Below are 21,602 nucleotides of genomic sequence, written 5' to 3'. Positions count from 1 at the left end.
CTCATCGGCCATTGGACATAAACATTACACAACAAGTTTTAAATTGCAAATTCAGCAGTGAATGGTTTGCAAAGCAAACACTAGCCTGCTATTCAATGGAGTCATTGTATGGTCCAAATCTGGGTTTAAGGGTCTCTTTTCCAAGTTTAAAAGGATAAACATTCAACATTGGCCATGCTGTCCAGCATGACTTCTGCCGCGTTCAAAACAACTGGAAACTCGGAACTGGGAAATCTCAGACTTCATTGAGTTCAAGACAACTGGAAAGTCGTAAAGAATTAGCTTAGACTGGGAAAATACGTTTTGAACGGTCATCCAACTCTGAATTCCAAGTAAGGAACTCGGGCCTCTTTCTAGAGCTCCGACCTGAAGATCACTGACGTCATGATTCAACCTTGTTTTTTTCAGAGTTCCCAGATTTCTGGAAAGCACCATAAATTCAGAGAATGCCAGACTTTGATGACAATGTCTGATGACAAAATTTGCCCACGAAGGACCGCCGCACCACCTTCCATTTCAAGTGAGCACAGCACAACAAGGTGAGTCCAAAAATGTATTGTAGGCTGCTGCATAAATTATGTAATATGCCAGGGAGATATGTATAGTGCAGTTAAGAAAGTAATACTAAGTGTATGTTGAGCAGTAAGCGGTTAGCTGTTGGTGGTGCACATGTAGCCTATAGCCTGTTTTAGAGAAATGTCATCATTGAATATTGTAAGAGCTTTCATTTTCTACTTATATGCCCCCTTTATTTGTCTTACGGTACTGACTTGGTGTACAGGGATAATACTGTAAGATCGGCCCATGTTCTGGATACGGTCGCTAAGTGCTGAACAAATAGTTATAGTCCTGATTGTCCTAGCTCGCTCATTAACATCTTCAACAAAATTACGGATTGCCCTCGTCATCACCTTATGCCATAGTTTGTACATCTCAATTGTAAGTAGAAACCACATTTGTTTAAAACTTCTTATGGCTGGGGGCAGTATTGAGAAGCTTGGATGAATAAGGTGCCCAGAGGTGCCCAGAGTGAACTGCCTGCTACTCAGTACCAGTTGCTAATATATGCATATTATTAGTAGATTTGGATAGAAAACACTCTGAAGTTTCTAAAACTGTTTGAATGACGTCTGTGAGAATACATATGGCATACAAAAACCTGAGAAAAAAATCCAGTCAGGAAGTGGGAAATCTGAGGTTTGTCATTTTTCAACTCATTCCCTATTGAAGATACAGTGGGATATTGGTCATGTTGCACATAAGGGCTGTTTGAGTCAGTGGTCTGGCAGAGTGCCATGAGCTTGTGACGCTCGTTCACGTGAGAGCGAGCTCTGTGCCATTGCATTTCTACAGACAAAGGAATTCTCCGGTTGGAACATTATTGAAGATTCATGTTAAAAACATCCTAAAGATTGATTCTATACTTCGTTTGACATGTTTCTAAGGAATGTAAAGGAACTTTTTGACTTTTCGTCTGCTCGTGCCGTCATGAATTTGGATTACTGGGCTAAACGCGCTAACAACAGAGATGAGATTCCATGAGATTCTCATCACAAAATTGTTCAAGTTAAACTGAAATCATACCTTGAAGGCAGAACTCAGTGTGTCAGAGTGAGCAATGAGCTGTCACCCACTCTTAGCTATGATGTGGGCGTGCCCCAAGGATCAATACCGGGGCCCCTCCTGTTCAGCCTGTACATTAATGATCTGCCTTCTGTCTGTACTGGGTCTGAAATTCAAATGTATGCAGATGATACAGTGATATATGTGCATGCATAGAGCAAACAACAAGCTGCACAAGTCCTTCTGTAGCTCAGTTGGTAGAGCATGGCACTTGTAACGCCAGGGTAGTGGGTTCGATTCCCGGGATCAACCATACGTAGAATGTATGCACACATGACTGTAAGTCGCTTTGGATAAAAGCGTCTGCTAAATGGCATATATTATATTATATTATATATTACCTCACTACTGTAATGGTCCAGGTTACAAAGTGGCTCAGTGACTCATGTTTGCATCTCAATGTGAAAAAAACTGTTTGCATGTTATTCACAAAGAGGGCAACAGATGCTACTGAACCAGATGTCTATGTGTCAGGGGAGAAGCTCCAGGTGGTATCTGATTTGAAGTACCTTGACATCATACTTGATTCCAACCTCTCTTTTAAAAAGCATGTGAAAAACGTCATTCAGATAACCAAATTCAATCTAGCTAATTTCTGATTTATACAAAATTGTTTGACAACAGAGGTAGCAAAACTGTACTTCAAATCTATGATACTCCCCCACTTAACATACTGCTTGACTAGTTGGGCCCAAGCTTGCTGTACAACATTAAAACCTATTCAGTCTGTCTACAAACAGGCTCTCAAAGTGCTTGATAGGAAGCCCAATAGCCATCATCATTGTCACATCCTTAGAAAACATGAGCTCTTGAGTTGGGAAAATCTTGTGCAATACACCAATGCATGTCTTGTATTCAAGATCCTAAATGGCCTGGCTCCCCCTCCACTCAGTATTTTTGTTAAACAGAAAACCCAAACATATGGCAGCAGATCCACAAGGTCTGCCGTGAGAGGTGACTGTATAGGAAAAGCACCTTTAGTAAATCCGCTTTCTCTGAGAGAGCTTCCCATGTCTGGAATACACTACCACCAGAGACACATAACTGCACCACCTATCACACTTTCGCAAAATGTATGAATACATGGCTAAAGGTCAATCAGATTTGTGATCATAATCCCTAGCTGTGTATTACCACTTTCCATGTTGGTTTTCTGTAGCTTGTGAGGTGCGGAAACACTTTGTTGCTTTTATGAATGTTGTCTTTCTGTTTTTTGTTCTGTTGCTCTGTCTGTATGCTACGTCTTGCTTGTCCTATGTTGCTCTGCCTGTATGCTATGTCTTGCTTGTCCTATGTTGCTCTGCGTGTGCTCACTGCTCAATGATTGTCTATATTGTAATTGTTTTTAATAACCTGCCCAGGGACTGTGGTTGAAAATTAGCCGGCTGGCTAAAACCGGCACTTTTTTCTGAAATGTTCATTAATGTGCACTGTCCCTGTAAAAATAAAATAAACTCAATAAACTCAACAAGGAGGTATTTGGACATAAAGATGAACTTTATCGAACAAATCAAACATTTATTGTGGAACTGGGATTCCTGGGAGTGCATTCTGATGAAGATAATCAAAGATAAGTGAATATTTATAATGTTATTTCTGACTTCTGTTGACTACACAACATGGCGGATACCTGTTTGGGTTGTTTTGGTCTCTGAGCACCATACTCAGATCATTGCATGGTGTGCTTTTTCCGTAAAGTTTTTTTGAAATCTGACACAGCAGTTGCATTAAGGAGAAGTGTATCTAAAGTTCCATGTAAAAGACTTGTATTTTTATCAACATTTATGATGAGTATTTCTGTAAATTGATGTGGCTCTCTGCAAAATCACCGGATGTTTTTGGAACTACTGAACATAACTCGCCAATGTATACTGAGATTTATTTATATAAATATGAACTTTATCGAACAAAACATACATGTATTGTGTAACATGAAGTCCTATGAGTGTCATCTGGTGAAGATCATCAAAGGTTAGTGATAAATTCTATCTCTATTTCTGATTTTTGTGACTCCTCTCTTTGGCTGGAAAAATAGCTGTGTTTTTCTGTGACTTGGCTCTGACCTAACAATCATTTGTGGTGCTTTTGCCGTAAAGCCTATTTGAAATCGGACACTGTGGTGGGATTAACAAGAAGGGTATTTTTAAAATAGTGTGAAATACTTGTATGTTTGAGGAATTTTAATTATGAGATTTCTGATTGTTTGAATTTGGCGCCCTGCACTTTCACTGGCTGTTGTCATATCGATCCCGTTAGCGGGATCTCAGCCCAAAGAGGTTTAAGCAAGTCAGCCATATCAGCTTAGTTTTTTAAAGCATGTAAATGAGGCAGGAAATGAGGCTGAATTAACTGTTTCGCTGCCAGACAAGGCTCTGCTGATAGCCAGATGCAGCAGTAGTAAGGATTCACTCAATAGTGCGAGTGACTTTGCTGATATGCAACTAAAACATTTTTTTTTTTTGTCCCTCCAAGATTTACATGCTAAAATCAACACTGCATTTGTTTATTGGACAAAATGCTCACTTTAAATCAATTTATTATTATCATGAATCATCAATTTTCATATTACTTTGGCTTTGGACTTCCAACAACATGAGGGAGCTGGGAGGAAATAGTGTACAATAGCCCGGCTCCCTAAAAGACAACATATGTTTGACCCAAAATGTAGTCTAGGGTGCCTAATGGATGGTGTGGCACAATTGCGGTGCCTCTGGAGGCATGCAGAAGCCAAATTGAGCTCCATACCGCATTCCCGTGCACCTCTCCAATTGTTTAACAATGTGGAGGGCTCTGTATAGCTCTGCATTGACATGATTGGTTGACGGTAGGTGAGGGTGGAAGTCCTGTATAAATGCAAACTCACTTTCTTCACAGCAGCTCCACAAAGAGCAAGAAGTATGAATGCCCTGACTTCTGCAGAGGCCATATCACCATAGACGCTGCATGGCCAATGGAGTAGTCGGCTTGACCATACAAGGCCTTTGCATTGGATGCACTCATAAATGTGCTGCAACTCACAATATTTCAGAGATATCAAGTTATTATGGTGCTTGCATTTCATCAAGTACTCGCAGTCAAAACAATAATAATGCGCGACTCTGGTTATTTTCCTGAGTTTGGTCTGGACTGGGTTCTTACCAGTAGCAAACACACCACTACAAATTTGAATCTGACCGAGACCACCCTTTTTGAGCAAACCGCTGTGCGTTTAGTGAGCTCGGATAGAATGTTCACATTAGTCCAAACTGAACTAAGGGGGTAAAAGCACCAGTTTGGAAAAATCGCACCAAACCATTTCATTGTGAAAGCTCCTTTATAAGTAGTTTTCACATAGCCTACAAAATGTTTGTCCAAACTCTGAATCAAAAATGCTCCCTCAAAATAACATGCAGTGGGAGAACGTTTATTTTGATTTTCGATTTTCTGATTTTATCTGAGTGCCATTCGGTGATAAGGGAATTATATGCTTAATGGTAATGATTAAAGTATTCCACCCTGAAACCATATAATTGTATGAAATTTATTAGAATCATAAAACTATAATCTGATGATGTGTGTAGTTTTAGTCAGAATTAGAAAAAGGACCTTTTGTTCCTTTTTAGTATGTAAGCAGGGTGCAAGTGTGAAACAAATGATAAGAGGAGCTATCGACAGACAAGTTGTACTACTGTGTTCCTTAAAGGACATTCTGTCTCCACCCGTGGAGTGGAGAACCTGTTAGGCTTGCAGAATATTATGAAATATGTTGCAGATTAAAGAAACAATGTATCTGTGTAGTGGAAAAACACAGACTGTCTGAGCAAGACGTAGCTTAAGATTTGTACTTGTTTGTGTATGTTATAAAGACTGGGTTTGCATTTATGATTTTAGAGTGCTCTTGTGAACAAACATTCTGACTATTGTAAGCTGGGACTCTTGTCTGTTTCATTCAACCAGAATCTTGCAAACTCTGGGTAGCAGACTGAGTAGTTTAATTGAAGTTCAATTTAAGAACATTGAGAACAAAATTCTCGTAAAATTAGGTAGCCTGATTTCAGATGTGTCCATGTAAACAGGATAATCTTGCAAAACATGTAAACGTTTTAATCGAAATATTATTTACATTTGACTACCCACAATATTTGCATTGTGTGCATGTAACCATACTCCTGACGCTCTCCTCCAACATTTATCAGTTTCTGGGTCACAGAAGATAGGGGACTTTTGCCGTAATGAGAATCTCCCCACGTGTTCAGTGTTTGTGATGGCATGTGGCGGCCTAAGTTCCTTCTCTTTTCCATGTTGTGCATTCCTGAGTACACTCTAAAAAAATTAGGGGTTCAACAAGGGTTCATCTAAGATCCTCAACGTTCTTCGAAGAACCTTAGGGTTATTGGCACTGAAAATGGCCCTTTCAAGATCCACTCAGGAGGTGGGGTTCATCAAGGAATGGTGTGGGTTCTCGCAGAAACCTAACTGCTCAACTGAAACATTTGGATTTGAATTTGAAAGGACAGCAGGTGCAGGCACTTAACTGAAAAAAAAGATCTCCTCAATTTAAGGTAAGGTTTGTCCCTTGTATGATCTAAATTTATATTGTTTTGTGATGATACCATCTATCTTTTCATATTTGTGAAAATCTTTACAAAACAGAAAATGGACACAATTTAATGGATATCAATCAACAAAGAGGTAAGAATATGTAGGCGATAAGAATACGTTGAAAGCTAGCTGTATTGGGTGCAGATGACTGTGGATGCAGATGACTTCAGATCACATGTACCACAGGATCACTCCTCCCGTATTTCTCCTGTCTTATCTGGTGTCCTGTGTGAATTTAAGTATGCTCTCTCTAATTCTCTCTCTCTCTTTCTCTCAGGGGTCCTGAGCCGAAGGACCATGCCTCAGGCCTACCTGGCCTGATGACTCCTTGCTGTCCCCAGTCCACCTGGTTGTGCTGCTGCTCCAGTTTCAACTGTTCTGTCTGCGGCTATAGAGCCCTGACCTGTTCACCGGACATGCTACCTTGATCCAGACTTGCTGTTTGCAGTAGAAATACTCTGAATGATCGGCTGTGAAAAGCCAACCTGTTGCGCCCTCTACAACCACTGTGATTATTATTATCTGACCCTGCTGACCCTGCTGGTTATCTTTGAACATTTGAACATCTTGGCCTCTTCCGGCACAGCCAGAAGAGGACTGTCCACCCCTCATAGCCTGGTTCCTCTCTAGGTTTCTTCCTAGGTTCTGTTTTTTCTAGGGAGTTTTTCCTATCCACCGTGCTTCTACACCTGCATTGCTTGCTGTTTGGGGTTTTAGGCTGGGTTTCTGTACAGAACTTTGTGACATCGGCTGATGTAAGAAGGGCTTTATAAATACATTTGATTGATCACTTAAATAACCGAACTGACCTCAAAAACACTAATCACTCAGCACTAATAACTAAAGACATGCCAGGCTGGGAGTAGCACTGGGTCAAGGGCACATTAGTAGGTGGCACCTGAGATATTGATGCCAACTACCCTGGCATACTTTGGGAAGCTAAAGTTGCTGTGTCCCATTCAGTTGTAAAGTAATCATCTGCCATAGCCTGTGTCTGCATATCACTACTCGGTCATGGTATAGAATTTTAAGAACCATAGGAAAGAAATGGCAGCTGGGTTGATAATATATCAGGCATATACAGTATATTGACAGGTTTGACACTCACACAAACTCGGACTACTGACAAGAGCCCTGCTTACATTGTGTCCTTTAAACAAATTTAGCTCATAACCTTTCAGAGCCAAGGATGCACTGTAGGTCGACCAAGTATATGCAACTCAATCCCACATCTCGTGACATTTCTGCGCACGCACCCCCATCATTACGCAAAAACATACGTCAACAGTTTTAGTGTGTGACGGAGATCTCATTTGACCAATGAAAATTCTTACTAATTCACTATTGTCCAATCATAGTACCCGTTTACAGAAGGCGCGTCCCCGAGAGAGGCTGGTAATTCTGGTGACGTAGCTTTCGTGCCTTGCAGCTGAGAAGCAGAGAAGAGATCATCGCAGTGATTATGGCGAGAGGGAGCCGGGGACTGAGGAAAGCGGTAGAATGTATAAAACAATTGCCGGTTACAGCCAGCCGAGAAACACCTACAAGGAATGGATTGAGGTAACTGTTGTTCAAGTTTAATGTACAATTGTAAAACATGAACGTTTAAGCTTGCATTAGCATAGCTACACTTAGCTAGTAGTTTTTCTCGATGCATTCTAACTACTATAACTTGTTTGATTTTTCTCAGTTGCTTTGTCAATCCGGTCAATCTACCGGTAAAACCTTTTCCTGTCTAGTTAGGTTAGCAGTCTGCTAAAGTTAGCTATCAGACTGTCGCTAAAAGTACATGTTTAGTTGGCTAACTGTTTTGTCAGCTAGGTAGGCCTGTTGGATTGCTTAACAAGCAACAGCTAGCTAGGCTAGCTAACTAAAATGGTAATGACTCAATCATGTCTTTTCCCCACCTGAATGTGACCGACAGGTGTTCGTTCTTGAAGGCAGTGGAGGTTTACTACAGTTTGTACAAGTTGTAATGATTGTTATGGAATGTTGGCTTTTGAAAGGGTAGTTGGCTACTATAGTGTGTTACTACCTCAGTTGTATCAGTCAATGGCTGTCTGGCTGAAATAGTTAACATGCCAAAGACATCTGTCAAGGCATTCATCCAGTTAGCAAACTGTAACTAAGTGACTGAAGTTATTAGAGAAGTCTGGACAACTTTTTCCATGTCTCCAACTACCTGTGTTACGCAATCGGTCTTTGCACATTTGTCTGGGTCTTAAAGGGTCACAGGGTTTCTTTGCTTGCTTGGCTCTCACTAACGTTAGCTGACTAAACTCAGATCTGGGGTGAAGTAAGTTTCTAATGAACTCCAACTGAGTTGAGCAGAGACCAGGCGTTGTGGAATTCAGCTCCAACTACATCGATTCGTCCAAGGTCAATACTTGAAAGTTATTAAACTTCTCGTACCTATGTTTGTCCTCTGCAGTTTGCGGAAATCTGTATTTAAACAAACCATTAAAAATAATGTATATCAAATACAACCCCCCCCCCCAATGTTTTGAGTGTAGTTACTCTATAATGCAATTGGGCGCCTAGCAAGATGCTTGTTTGGCTTGCACAGTTATTGTACCATAGGGCAGGCTACAATATACAGTGTAGGCTACATGTGACAGCAGAGTTTGTAAAACATGCCCCGTGATTGATACAAATCATCATGATATCATTCTGCCAGGTAGGCCTACTTTGCAGTCAAGCTTTAATTGGGATTTTTCGTGGGAAAGCTTTTAGAAATTCATTCGATTGGCGCATGATGACCAAGGGTGAAAGTCAGTGGTGTGTTTTCATGGATGCTGAGAAATTTACCAAGGAAAAAATGCTATTCGGATAGTCTCTGTTTCATATGTTCAGCCACTTGCGGGAAATGTATCTCACTTGAGAAAGCGTTTGCACAAATGAAACAGCGCCCCTCTCTCTCAGTATGTGTAGGGTATCTATCTGATGCTGTCTGGTCAAAAAGAGTGACATTGTTGATGCCCGTAGCATTGAATGCCAAGGAAGCCAGCGAGCATCTGGCCTCCCTTAATAAACATGAACGAGAAATCTGCACACTGCTCTTGCTAGTATCACTGTTATTTAAGCTTTATCGGCTACTCCAGCCATAAATTCATACATTGTGCACCTGGCCTGAGAGGATGGAAGTTCAACATGTATCTAGATGTAGTATGCACATGTTAACTAGCTGGATTGGCGCATGTTGCCCATGAAAGGAAGTTAGGCTAGCAAGCAATCATTTTAGCCAGGTAGCCAAGAACAACAATCTAAAAGTGTTTACTGTATGAACGTCAGACTGTTTAGGCAACATGAAAGAGGATGGCATCAGCATTTCTCTACAAGTAGGGTGGGTCAATGTGTTTCTTCTACATTCGCGTGCACACAATCACTACCATGGACAGGAACATAATATTTGGCTTGCATTGATTGGACTAAATCGTTTTTGCTATCTTTTAGTTGTCACTGTATTAGACTAAGCATAGGTGATTTAGATGTTGAAATGGTGCTGTAATAGTGGAGGCAGCTCCTGTTTTCTTTGCTACTTGCGGTAACTCTGGTTCTAAATCAATAGTTTAGTAGTCGGAAACATTACCTTGCTTGACAATGCTGTAGATCATGTGACTGTTTGTTACATCACTGGACTGATGTTGCTCTTTTTTAATGAAATAAACGTGTGGTAAAATAAGTAAATTGTCTTAGGCCTATAGATCTCTATTTATCACGGTGCATTCGGAAAGTATTCAGACCCCTTGCACACTACCCCATAATGACAAAGCCAATCCACTTATCCTACCTAATTTGCACATGCTGTATATAGATTTTTCTACTGTATTATTGATTGTATGTTTGTTTATTCCATGTGTAACTCTGTGTTGTATGTGTCGAACTGCTTTGCTTGGCCAGGTCGCAGTTGCAAATGAGAACTTGTTCTCAACTAGCTTACCTAGTTATATAAGTTAAATTGATAACTTTATTTTTGCTCTTAACTAAAACAATCACATTTATGTAAGTATTCAGACCCTTTGCTTAGTACTTTGTTGAAGCACCATTAATCTTTCCCCCCGATCCTGACTAGTCTCCTGGTCCTTGCCGCTGGAAAACATCCCCCACCGCATGATGATGCTGCCACCACCATGCTTCACCGTAGGGATGGAGCCAGGTTTCCTCCAGATGTGACACATGGCATTCAGGCCAAATAGTTCAATCTTGGTTTCATCAGACCAGAGAATCTTGTTTCTCATGGTTAGAGTCCTTTAGGTGCCTTTAGGGAAACCCAAGTGGGCTGTCATGTCCTTTTTACTGGGGTGCTTCCATCTGGCCACTCTACCATAAAGGCCTGATTGGTGGAGTGCTGCAAAGATGGTAGTCCTTCTGGAAGGTTCTCCCATCTCCACAGAGGAGCTCTGGAGTGCTGTCGGTGACCATCAGGTTCTTGGTCACTTCTTTGACCAAGGCCCTTCTCCCCCGATTTGCTCCATTTGGCTGGGCGGTCAGCTCTAGGAAGTGTCTTGGTGGTTCCAAACTTCTTCCATTTAAGAATGATGTAGGCCACTATTTTTTGGGGACCTACAAGTCTGCAGACTTTTTTTGTACCCTTCCCCAGATCTGTGCCTCGACACAATCCTGTCTCGTAGCTCTACGGACAATTCCTTCGACCTCATGGCTTGGCTTTTGCTCTGACATGCACTGTCAACTGTGGGACCTTTAGGTAGACAGGTAGGTCCCATTCCAAATCATATCCAATCAATTGAATTTACCACAGATGGACTCCATTCAAGTTGTAGAAACATGTCAAGGATGATCAATGGAAACAGGATACACCTGAGCTCAATTTCGAGTCTCATAGCAAAGGGTCTAAATACGTATGTAAATAAGCTATTCTTGTTTTAAACAATACATTTGCAAAAATGTCTAAATCTGTTTTTGCTTTGTCATGGGATATTGTGTGTAGATTGAGGAAACATTTTAATTGCACCACTTTTAGAATAAGGCTGTAATGTAACAATTTGGAAGAAGTGAAGGGGTCTGAATACATTCTGAATGCGCTGTAGCTTAACTATATGGTGGTATTCAATCTGAGGTTTGTCAATAAATGCAAACGGATATTTAGCTAGGTAGCTAACTAGCCAACATTATGTAGGTACTGTTAGCTTGCTTGTACAAAGTCCGGCAGCTAGTCTCTGTAGCTAGTTAACACCAGTCTGCTGAAAGCCTAGCTAGTTAACAAACAGACCAAGGAAGCTTGGCCAGAAAATGTGGTTGTTTTGATTAGCGAGGTAGCTTGCTAGCTAACAAAATGTTAGATGAGAGCTAACGTTGGTTAGATAGCAAACCAACAAGCAAGGAAAGCTAGCTAGCTGTATTTTTTCAAGTAAGATTTTTCACAAGGCTGAATTCGTGTAAACTGCTGATCTAGATACTTGCATGTAATCTGAGCACAAATATGTACAAATAAACTAGTGAATGTCCTTGGCTGCTTTGACAGCTAGCTAAAAGTTAATTGGTTAAGTAATCTAAACTAACATTAGTCTTATGTTGGCTAACGTGTATTGCCAGTTCATACACCACAATAGCTCATACTTTCTTTCCCAAAGTTAGGTTATAAGCTTTAATTGCCACGCTACTTGCATTAATTTGCATTGCACAGACCAAGCTACAGTAAAATTATAGGGTGCCAGATTTGAGACAGGACGAAACTGCACTTAGTTACGCCACTTTTCCTCAAAGAACAACCAAGACCACACAAACCATAGCTGAGGGGGGAAATGTTTTGTTAAGAAGAGTAAACTAGTTATGAACCACACAGGAAATGGTTGAACCGCAAATGCACATGTATACAGAACCGCAGTTGTGCATGCTGGCTAGCATCAATTTACCAGACTCGACTGACAGCATTGCTGTTTCAAACGTGTAGAATGAATTTCAGCTCCGCCATAAGCTGTCTTGTCATCCTTAACCAAATTTGTGCTGACTGATTAACTGTGTCAAGTTACTTTTTTGTCTTCACGGAAAATCTTAAATCGCTATGCACAAGTAAAATGTAGTCGGGCTGCACGAGGGTGACACATCAATCACTGCATGCACAACATGCTGTATTGCAGTCTGGTCTCATAGATTTAAATTGACTATGTTAGACTAAACCTGTGATATTAAAACGTGTTTGGTATGATTACATAAGACCGACGGTTACTTAAGGCAAAAAAAGAGGGTGGTTGGTTGGGGTGGAAGGATGGGTGTATAATACATGTCTAGCAATCTGAAGGTTGAGTGTTCTAATCTCATCATGGACTACTTTCACATGTTTAGCGAATTACCAATTTTGCAACTATGTGCTACTTTGCAACACTTAGCATGTTAGCTAACCTGAACCCTAACCTCTACCCTTTAGCATAACTCTTAACACTAACCTTAACTGTAAACCCTAGCCTAGTTAACTTTAGCAACAACAACAAAATAGAATTCCTAACATATCATACATATTGGAAATGTATAACCTATTGCTATGGACATCCACAAATGTAATGCATATGCATATCCATACCATACAATACGAAATGCAATGATCTGGTTGCAGGCCCCGAGCAAGCAGCGTGCAGTCAAAAAAGGAAATGCTGGTTAACTACTTGATTTAAATGGGTCTGTTTTCAGCTGTTTTAGACTTATATTTTCAGTAAGCAAGACATTTTAAATAGTCAATCTTTTTAAGAATAGGATTCGTAGTGTAATGGTTAGAGTTCCCGCCTGTGGATCAGAATATTGCTGTTTTACCAATTTGACGTAAAGTCCCCTGTTTGGTGGACCTGCGCGGTTCTGGTACAAGTTCCGACCAACATTTTCAATTATAAATCAATCTGTGGATACCATACTCCCCTTCTCCTTCTTGGCTTTTTAATCCACTTGTGCTGACCAATAGTGCCAACTAACAACTCTGCCATATGTTGGATATTCTTCTACTCTGCTGTGCACACCAGCTAGCCATAATAGTGGAAATTGGAAGCACCTCTAAGTATATGAATTTGGTTGTTTTGTTAAGGTTTGAATCTTAAACAACCTGCCTACACATAGTTTGAAGTACAATACCAAACATAGCTACTGTAGTAGGTCATAGCTGTGTTGTGGAAAACCTTGGTAGAGCATGGGTGGAATAGGCATTGTGGTGCTCATGAATTTCCATCATTTTTGGGCTTCAGACAAATGCTTATTCTCACTTAAAACAGTTTTTGTTTTTAATAGGTTCATATAATCGAGTTAGGGTAAACTCCTACTTGGCTATGCACTTAACCTATGATGGGAATTCTACATTTAATCCCACCCACATGTGTAAATGTATATCCAAAAATGATACACATGTTATTTTCTTCAAAAACACAAATGGGTTCACAAATGAATAAAGAAGCCGTTTTCATGTTCCCGATAGCTCAATTTTTAACTCGAAAAACAAACGATCAAAACGTACACAGACTAAAATCTTACCACAAATCTTGCATTATATTGTCTGTGACAGGCTAATTATTTTGACTGCTGTGACATGAACACACACGTTCTGTCAATTCTCCAGATCAACATTAATTGCTGGTGTGCAGTATCACACTGTCATTTTTTTTACATAAAAAAAAAGGCTTTTTAACTAGGCAAGTCAGTTAAGAACAAATTCTTATTTTCAGTGATGGCCTAGGAACGATGGGTTAACTTCCTGTTCAGAGGCAGAATGACAGATTTGTACCTTGTCAGCTCAGGGATTCGAAATTGCAACCTTTCGGTTACTAGTCCAACACTAACCACTAGGCTACCCTGCCACCCCAAAAAAAATCATTTCCTGAGTTAGCTGTTGCGTGATAATTTTCCAACAAAACCAATCAGCTAAACTCCAAATGCGCATCAATTATTATGCATAATTATTGAAGAACCCTGGTAATGACAGTATCAATCTTTTTTTTTGTAGGGGCGGGGGGTTGAATCCTCTTGATAAGGTTACTCTGTTAGAAGCATTCGAATTAGCAATCCATGCATTACTTTGGATGCATGTGCCCATAATTTAAATTATTTTCACACCGTAACATGAGATATTCTGAGCGCTCCATACAAAGTGTCCAATATCCAGGCATGTTACAGGATCAAGTTCAATATACACTGCTCAAAAAAAAGGGAACACTAAAATAACACATCCTAGATCTGAATGAAATATTCTTATTAAATACTTTTTTCTTTACATAGTTGAATGTGCTGACAACAATCACACACAAATTATCAATGGAAATCAAATTTATCAACCCATGGAGGTCTGGATTTGGAGTCACACTCAAAATTAAAGTGGAAAACCACACTACAGACTGATCCAACTTTGATGTAATGTCCTTAAAACAAGTCAAAATGAGGCTCAGTAGTGTGTGTGGCCTCCACGTGCCTGTATGACCTCCCTACAACAGCTGGGCATGCTCCTGATGAGGTGGCGGATGGTCTCCTGAGGGATCTCCTCCCAGACCTGGACTAAAGCATCCGCCAACTCCTGGACAGTCTGTGGTGCAACGTGGCGTTGGTGGATGGAGCGAGACATGATGTCCCAGATGTGCTCAATTGGATTCAGGTCTGGGGAACGGACGGGCCAGTCCATAGCATCAATGCCTTCCTCTTGCAGGAACTGCTGACACACTCCAGCCACATGAGGTCTAGCATTGTCTTTCAGTAGGAGGAACCCAGGGCCAACCGCACCCAGCATATGGTCTCACAAGGGGTATGAGGATCTCATCTCAGTACCTAATGGCAGTCAGGCTACCTCTGGCGAGCACATGGAGGGCTGTGCGGCCACTCCAAAGAAATGCCACCCCACACCATGACTGACCCACCGCCAAACCGGTCATGCTGGAGGATGTTGCAGGCAGCAGAACGTTCTCCACGGCGTCTCCAGACTGTCACGTCTGTCACATGTGCTCAGTGTGAACCTGCCTTCATCTGTGAAGAGCACAGGGCGCCAGTGGCGAATTTGCCAATCTTGGTGTTCTCTGGCAAATGCCAAACATCCTGCACGGTGTTGGTCTGTAAGCACAACCCCCACCTGTGGACGTCGGGCCCTCATGGAGTCTGTTTCTGACCGTTTGAGCAGACACATGCACATTTGTGGCCTGCTGGAGGTAATTTTGCAGGGCTCTGGCAGTGCTCCTCCTTGCACCAAGGCGGAGGTAGCGGTCCTGCTGCTGGGTTATTACCCTCCTATCGCCTCCTCCACGTCTCCTGATGTACTGGCCTGTCTCCTGGTAGCGCCTCCTTGCTCTGGACACTACGCTGACAGACACCGCAAACCTTCTTGCCACAGCTCGCATTGATGTGCCATCCTGGATGAGCTGCACTACCTGAGCCACTTGTGGGTTGTAGACTCCGTCTCATGCTACCACTAGAGTGAAAACACCTCCAGCATTCAAAAGTGACCAAAACATCAGCCAGGAAGCATAGGAACTGAGAAGTGGTCTGTGGTCACCACCTGTAGAACCACTCCTTTATTGGGGGTGTCTTGCTAATTGCCTATAATTTCCACATGTTGTCTATTCCATTTGCACAACTGCATGTGAAATTTATTGTCAATTAGTGTTGCTTCCTAAGTGGACAGTTAGATTTCGCAGAAGTGTGATTGACTTGGAGTTGCAATGTGTTTAAGTGTTTCCTTTATTTTTTTGAGCAGTGTATTTCATTTTCTTAGTATGTTATATAATGCGAAACAGCAGTGTCAGAAATGTAGTTTTGTCACAATTACATTTTTTTTCTACTTTAATACCCCTTTTTCCTCCCCAATTTCGTGATATCCAATTGGTAGTTAGTCTTTTCCCATTGCTGCAACTCCCGTACGGGCTTGGGAGAGGCGAAGGTCGAGAGCCATGCGTCCTCCGAAACAACCCAGCCAAGCTGCACTGCTTTTTGACCACTACTCGCTTAACCCGGAAGCCAGCCACACCAATGTGTCTGAGGAAACACCGTACAACTGGCAACCAAAGTCAGCGTGCATGCGCCCGGACTGCCAGAAGGAGTTGCTAGAGCGCGATGAGAGAAGGACGTCCCAGACGACGCTGGGCCAATTGTGCAGTGGCTCATGGCTCATGATCAAACACGGGTATGTAGTGACATCTCTAGCAATGCCTTAGACCGCTGTGCCACTCTGGAGGCCTGTCACATGATTTTTGCCAAATTTATAAAGACTTCAAGCATGAGAAAGGGTTTAAACAACATTAGGTTTTGATTCAACTCGTGAATTATATTGAATGTATCAATGTTCCCCAGTTATGTCTTAATGTATCATGTGGAGAAAAAAAGGAAAATTATGATTGACTTTGTAACAGCTCCAAACAGAAAATGCTCACTGGTACCCTAGTTTATAGAAAGATCCATGTGTATTGGTGTCTCTGAAATTAAACCACTGTTTGAATAGTCCTAATTGTGCGTTGATAGGTTCCCTGTTGCACACCAGCTCTGACAGAGATTCCCTCGTCAAAGATTTTCCAACCACATTAGTATGGAGTGAGCAAGCAGGCTATGTGTGTCATTGGGGCAGTTGCAGGTGTGCTCACCAACCATAATTCGTTATTCTCACTCACTGACCCAGAACTGAGAATGTGACGGACCTGGAGTACCTGGTCTGTCATTCTGTTTCAAGTCCCTTTCATTAGGCTAGTCACATAGCATGCTTTCTAATGTCAGCAATGTTGTATTGGAAAAGTCCAAGGGCAAAGGATAGGGACTGTTGTCATGTTGTCATGAACAGAGTTTTCTAATTAAACAATGTGATGAAGCGCAAGACATGCTGCCAATTTCACTTGTCATAGCTACCCCATTGGAATGCCAGTTGTTGGAACTGCATGTGTAGGCTACAGCTTCCCAGACCAGAAGATTGTGTTCTAGTTTAACAGTGCAGAATTCCTCATGCATTGCCACGCAATGTAGTGGTTGACTTTGCATTAGTGTGTACTCAATATATATATGATTACCGTTCCATGTCAGTTGATCTGAAATCCTGGAAGGTAGTTTGTTTTTGGAGAAGCATAGAGCTCACTCTGATATTTACTGTTTGGTGTATACGTCAGCAGTGTCGACATGAGCTTGGAGACCTTTTGAGGTTCTAATGAACCATTGGCCACTTACATTATTGACGACTTGCGTCGTACATCTTGGCATTGATTCAGCTTTGATCTAACCTTTGAAAGAGCACCCTGCAGGTTCCGACACCCAGCAGCAGTAAAGGGAGCAGCGTAAAGTAGGGAATCCTGGACATGCGCAGAAGGTTCGGTCCTTCGGCTATCGGGAAGGGCGTCCAGAGAATTTGGCCACTCTAACTGGCAAATTTCAATGTACAAATGGATGTGACGATTTGTGTGTGTGGCAAATAATAGGCCCTTGTGTTTTGCTCTGACTCACACTTCTCGCTCCTTGTTTTGGAACAGATATCTCTCCTCATGTAGGATCCTATTGACGAGGATGCCTCCCCTTCTGGGGACCAGGCCCAGAGTCATCGTGGCCCCCACCCGCTCCTTCTTCAACCTGGCTGACGCCTTCAACAAGAGGAAGGAGTACTCTGAGAGACGCATCATGGGGTCAGTCACGGTGCCTCATTTGAAATCTGACCGGCCTGGGTTCAAATACTATTTTGAAGTCTTTCAAATCATTTGAGCATCTGCTCTAGCCTGACTGGAGTGCCAGGTGCTCATGGTTTGCACTTTTCTATTTGTTCCATTGCAACAGGCAAGTTTTTAATGAACCACAAAGTATTTTAAATGATTTCAAATAGTATTTGAATCCTCCTAGAAATGTATAAATACTCTGGTTTCTCTATGTACGTCTGACTTGCTCCTGCCAATGACGCTGTTGTGTATCCAGTGAAGGTCATAATCACTAGGAAATTGTAACTTATTAATAGCGACATTGTGTCCCGGACTTGTTGCCAGGCTGTTATGTAAATGCAGGGACAGCAGTGGTTGCAATGGTCTGACTCGCTGAGTTAGTCACCGGGCCAGTTAAGAAATGGGCACAGAGACTATTGGGTTATATGGGACTCTTTCAACCTCGCCTTCTCCTTGACAATCGGGTCTGTTGACTGGTCACAGCTTGAGGAATAATCAGCATGTAACTTGTGTGTTAATAAGTATTTCCAGTCACTTACTGAGACGGGTATTCAAATTCCAGTTTTAATCAGAGGTGAATCTCAAACGTCCTTGAGGAGGAACCTCTGCTCTTCTCTGTGCCTCGAAGGAGATATGGAGGAAATCCTTTAAAGATTCACCCATGAAATGAGATGTTGACCCGCGCCGCCTCTCTCTCAGGTACTCTATGTTGGAGATGTATGAAGTGGTAGCTGGGGTGGAGAACTACCTTCACTTCGTTCCCTGGTGTAAGAAGTCTGACGTGGTGTTCCGGCGCTCGGGGTTCTGCAAGGCCAAACTAACCGTTGGCTTCCCCCCCGTAGTGGAGAACTACACCTCGCTGGTCACCACAGTGCGCCCCCACCTGGTCAAGGTAAGGCACTGTAGCAGCCGCTGCTATCTCCCACCACTACTGTATCTGCAGTGAAGGTACCCGGCTAATATAAGATGAGCAGCTGTGATATAGATGGACACTGGGTGTGCTGCAGCTTGTCTTAGTTGTGGTTGTGTATGAAGTGTTTCAACATCTCCGGAACCACATAAATATTATATAGCAGTCCCATGAGATTCTTGGTATGCCTGTAATAAAGACAACCTGGAACTCAGCCACTGTGGTTATATCATCAGCGTCAGTCTGACTGGCTGTTTTGACCCCCAGGCTGCCTGTTCAGACGGTAAGCTCTTCAACCACCTGGAGACTGTGTGGCGCTTCAGCCCTGGCCTCCCTGGCTATCCTCGCACCTGCACCGTTGACTTCTCTGTAAGTACAGCAACACACTGTCAGTGTGTCCGTGTATGCGTCTGTCTGCGAACAATGTAGCTAGCTTGCCATGTATCTCTCTAAGACAGACAGAAAATGTGCCAGGTTGTCTGTGATGAGCTACCTATGCAAGAAAGGCATTTCACTGTACTTGTGTACGTGACATGAATAACTTTAAACAATATCAGTATTATCTCATCACTTTTTCACCTGAACTCTCTCTCTCTCCAGATCTCCTTTGAGTTCCGCTCTCTTCTGCACTCCCAGCTGGCCACGGTGTTCTTTGACGAGGTGGTGAAGCAGAACGTGTCTGCGTTTGAGAGGCGGGCCGGGAAACTGTATGGAGCGCAGACCATGATCCCCCAAGAGCTCATGTTTCACGAGGTCCACCACACGTAGCGCGCCCAGATGGGGCTTCTCTTTACACACATATACACGTGCACAGCCATGGCATGAAGAGGGAGGGGGATGAGAGAAGAAGTTATGTGCCTGAATACTGCAGTGCCTTATCATAACATAACCAATGATTTTATTCCCAACGGCCTGCAGCTGGATTCTGTCTTGAACATTATCCCCTCCCTACCCCAAATATTCCCCCTCTGTCCCCTACCCCCCTCTCAAACATACATCACTCCTCCTCCTATGCCACCATTGTCCCCTCCTGGCGCCCCTTCTCCCCAAAGAAACCATCAGCACCTCTGGCTAAGAGTAGGCACACCCCAGAGCTTTGTGCTATCTCCATGGGGTGGGCCTAGGTCAGGACAGGGCTCATAATGCCCCTCTTACGATAACACTTCTGCTAAGGCTCAAATAAAAAATATGTTGATAGTACCTTACACACAGCCATTTACTATGGTAGGGAGCTCATGGGAAAGGGTGTGGGGGTTCTCATGTCCTGATCAGTCCAAGAGGTTGTGAAGGCCCATCCAAGCGATCTGGATTAGGTTTGTTACAATAACATATAACACAACATACAGTAACCTAATGCTAGGTCGTCATGTGGATAAGATGGTGTATCAAAGGATCAGGGTGTACGTTTTTGAAAATGGAAAAGCTGGTTTGTCACTGTCCTTGTGAATGAAGTGTGGGGACAGTGAGCACTTGAAGATGTTTCCTAAAAGAATGTAACACTGCAGAGCAGGGGTGTGTTCATTATGCTGATTATGTTGCAAAATGTTTTGTGAACTGAACAAAACTGGGAGGGACCAACCTGAATTTGTTCAACTGCTTCAAAACCGTTCTTTTTTTGCAACTGTTTGGGCTAATGATTACACCCCAGATGTATACACACTGCCATGCCTACCTACATACACTTGTTCCAAGAGGTGCTGTGTTACAATAATATCGCCGGGGTCATTTCTGTTTCCCCCCCCCCATATTGCACCTTGCTCTCTAACCCCCATGGGAGCAATGTTTTATAGCAGAGTTTAGTTTTTAGAGTCTGCAATATTGTAATGCATTTGATTTTAAATGCAGCAAATTTTTCGCCAGCAATATTTAAAAATGGGACCAGATGGGTTGGGCTGGGGACGGGGTCATCCGCTGTGTCCTAGTTGGCACCCTATTCCCTATGTTGTGCACTACTTTTGAAAAGAACCCTGTGAGGCCTGGTCAAAAATAGTGCTCTATATCATGGGGAATAGGGTGCAGTTTTGGATGCATGCTATCACAGTGAGGCATCTTAACACCCTAGAACTTTTTCACCCAGTGTCCTTTTGGCCTGGTCCTATTGGCATCTTTTATTGTATATCATTATGCATTGTACTCGTATAAAGATATTTATTGAGATTCATGTGAGAACACATGTACATATTGTTTTAAGACCACAGATGAGAAGAGTGCACATTGAACTTGCTGGCATAACAGAACTGATTTGTTTTGGGGATTGGATTTTATAGTGCAAATGGAGGTGTTTCAATGTGTCAAATGGGTGAAGATGTATCGACTGCATGGTTTAACTATTTTTATATAAAAATACTCTAGCCAAGTCTGGGTGTTTTTGTGTGTGTGTTTTGGAGTTCATTGTCTCGGTCCACAGGATTAAATCTGCTGCATTGTGGGTCCATTGTGATTGACTGCTGATTTACAAATACTGTGACGTTACTAATTATGTAAGGTGATTTGTAGTTGTCAGTCTTGCTTCACCTGCAATGTCAAACAAGCCCATTCTTAGTCAACATCTTTTTGGTTCTGTGAGGTAACAATAGAATTGACATTTTATGGGAGTTATGACTCCTGCTGGACAAATCCTATAACAAAATACTATAGACAGGTGTATTTTGAGTTACTGGACTAACGCCAAATGGCCCTTGCCTTGAGCTAAGATACTATTACAATCCTAGTACATGTGTCAATTAGCCTTGCGGTTACAACATTGGGCCAGTGAACGAAAGGTTGCCGAAAGGTTCTAGCTGACTAAGGTGACTAAATCAGTCTGCCCTAGAGGGGGGCCAGAGGGCTGACCCTCGAAGAAAAATGCTCTCTCTGACTTTAAAAAATATACTGCTCAAAAAAATAAAGGG

General features: G+C 42.3%; 1 protein-coding gene across 1 annotated transcript; it reads left to right on the top strand.

The window, feature by feature from the left end:
- Positions 1-7,609: 7,609 nt before the first annotated feature.
- LOC124043976 (coenzyme Q-binding protein COQ10 homolog B, mitochondrial-like) lies at positions 7,610-21,139 on the top strand. The gene is made up of 5 exons (XM_046363172.1): positions 7,610-7,764; positions 17,625-17,774; positions 18,501-18,693; positions 18,979-19,080; positions 19,312-21,139. The coding sequence occupies exons 1-5, from the start codon at positions 7,667-7,669 to the stop codon at positions 19,477-19,479; spliced, it is 711 nt and encodes a 236-aa protein (XP_046219128.1). The 5' UTR covers positions 7,610-7,666; the 3' UTR covers positions 19,480-21,139.
- Positions 21,140-21,602: the final 463 nt, after the last annotated feature.

Source organism: Oncorhynchus gorbuscha, linkage group LG09 (assembly GCF_021184085.1).
Source record: "Oncorhynchus gorbuscha isolate QuinsamMale2020 ecotype Even-year linkage group LG09, OgorEven_v1.0, whole genome shotgun sequence".
NCBI classification, from domain to species: Eukaryota; Metazoa; Chordata; class Actinopteri; order Salmoniformes; family Salmonidae; genus Oncorhynchus; species Oncorhynchus gorbuscha.
This window is presented reverse-complemented; position numbering and strand designations above follow the sequence as displayed.

Coding starts and splice junctions, on each gene's coding strand:
- LOC124043976 (XM_046363172.1), top strand. CDS start 7,667: ATGGCGAGAGGGAGCCGGGGACTGAGGAAAGCGGTAGAATGTATAAAA. Junction 18,694..18,978: donor TGCGCCCCCACCTGGTCAAG/GTAAGGCACTGT, acceptor TTTGACCCCCAG/GCTGCCTGTTCAGACGGTAA. Junction 19,081..19,311: donor CCTGCACCGTTGACTTCTCT/GTAAGTACAGCA, acceptor CTCTCTCTCCAG/ATCTCCTTTGAGTTCCGCTC.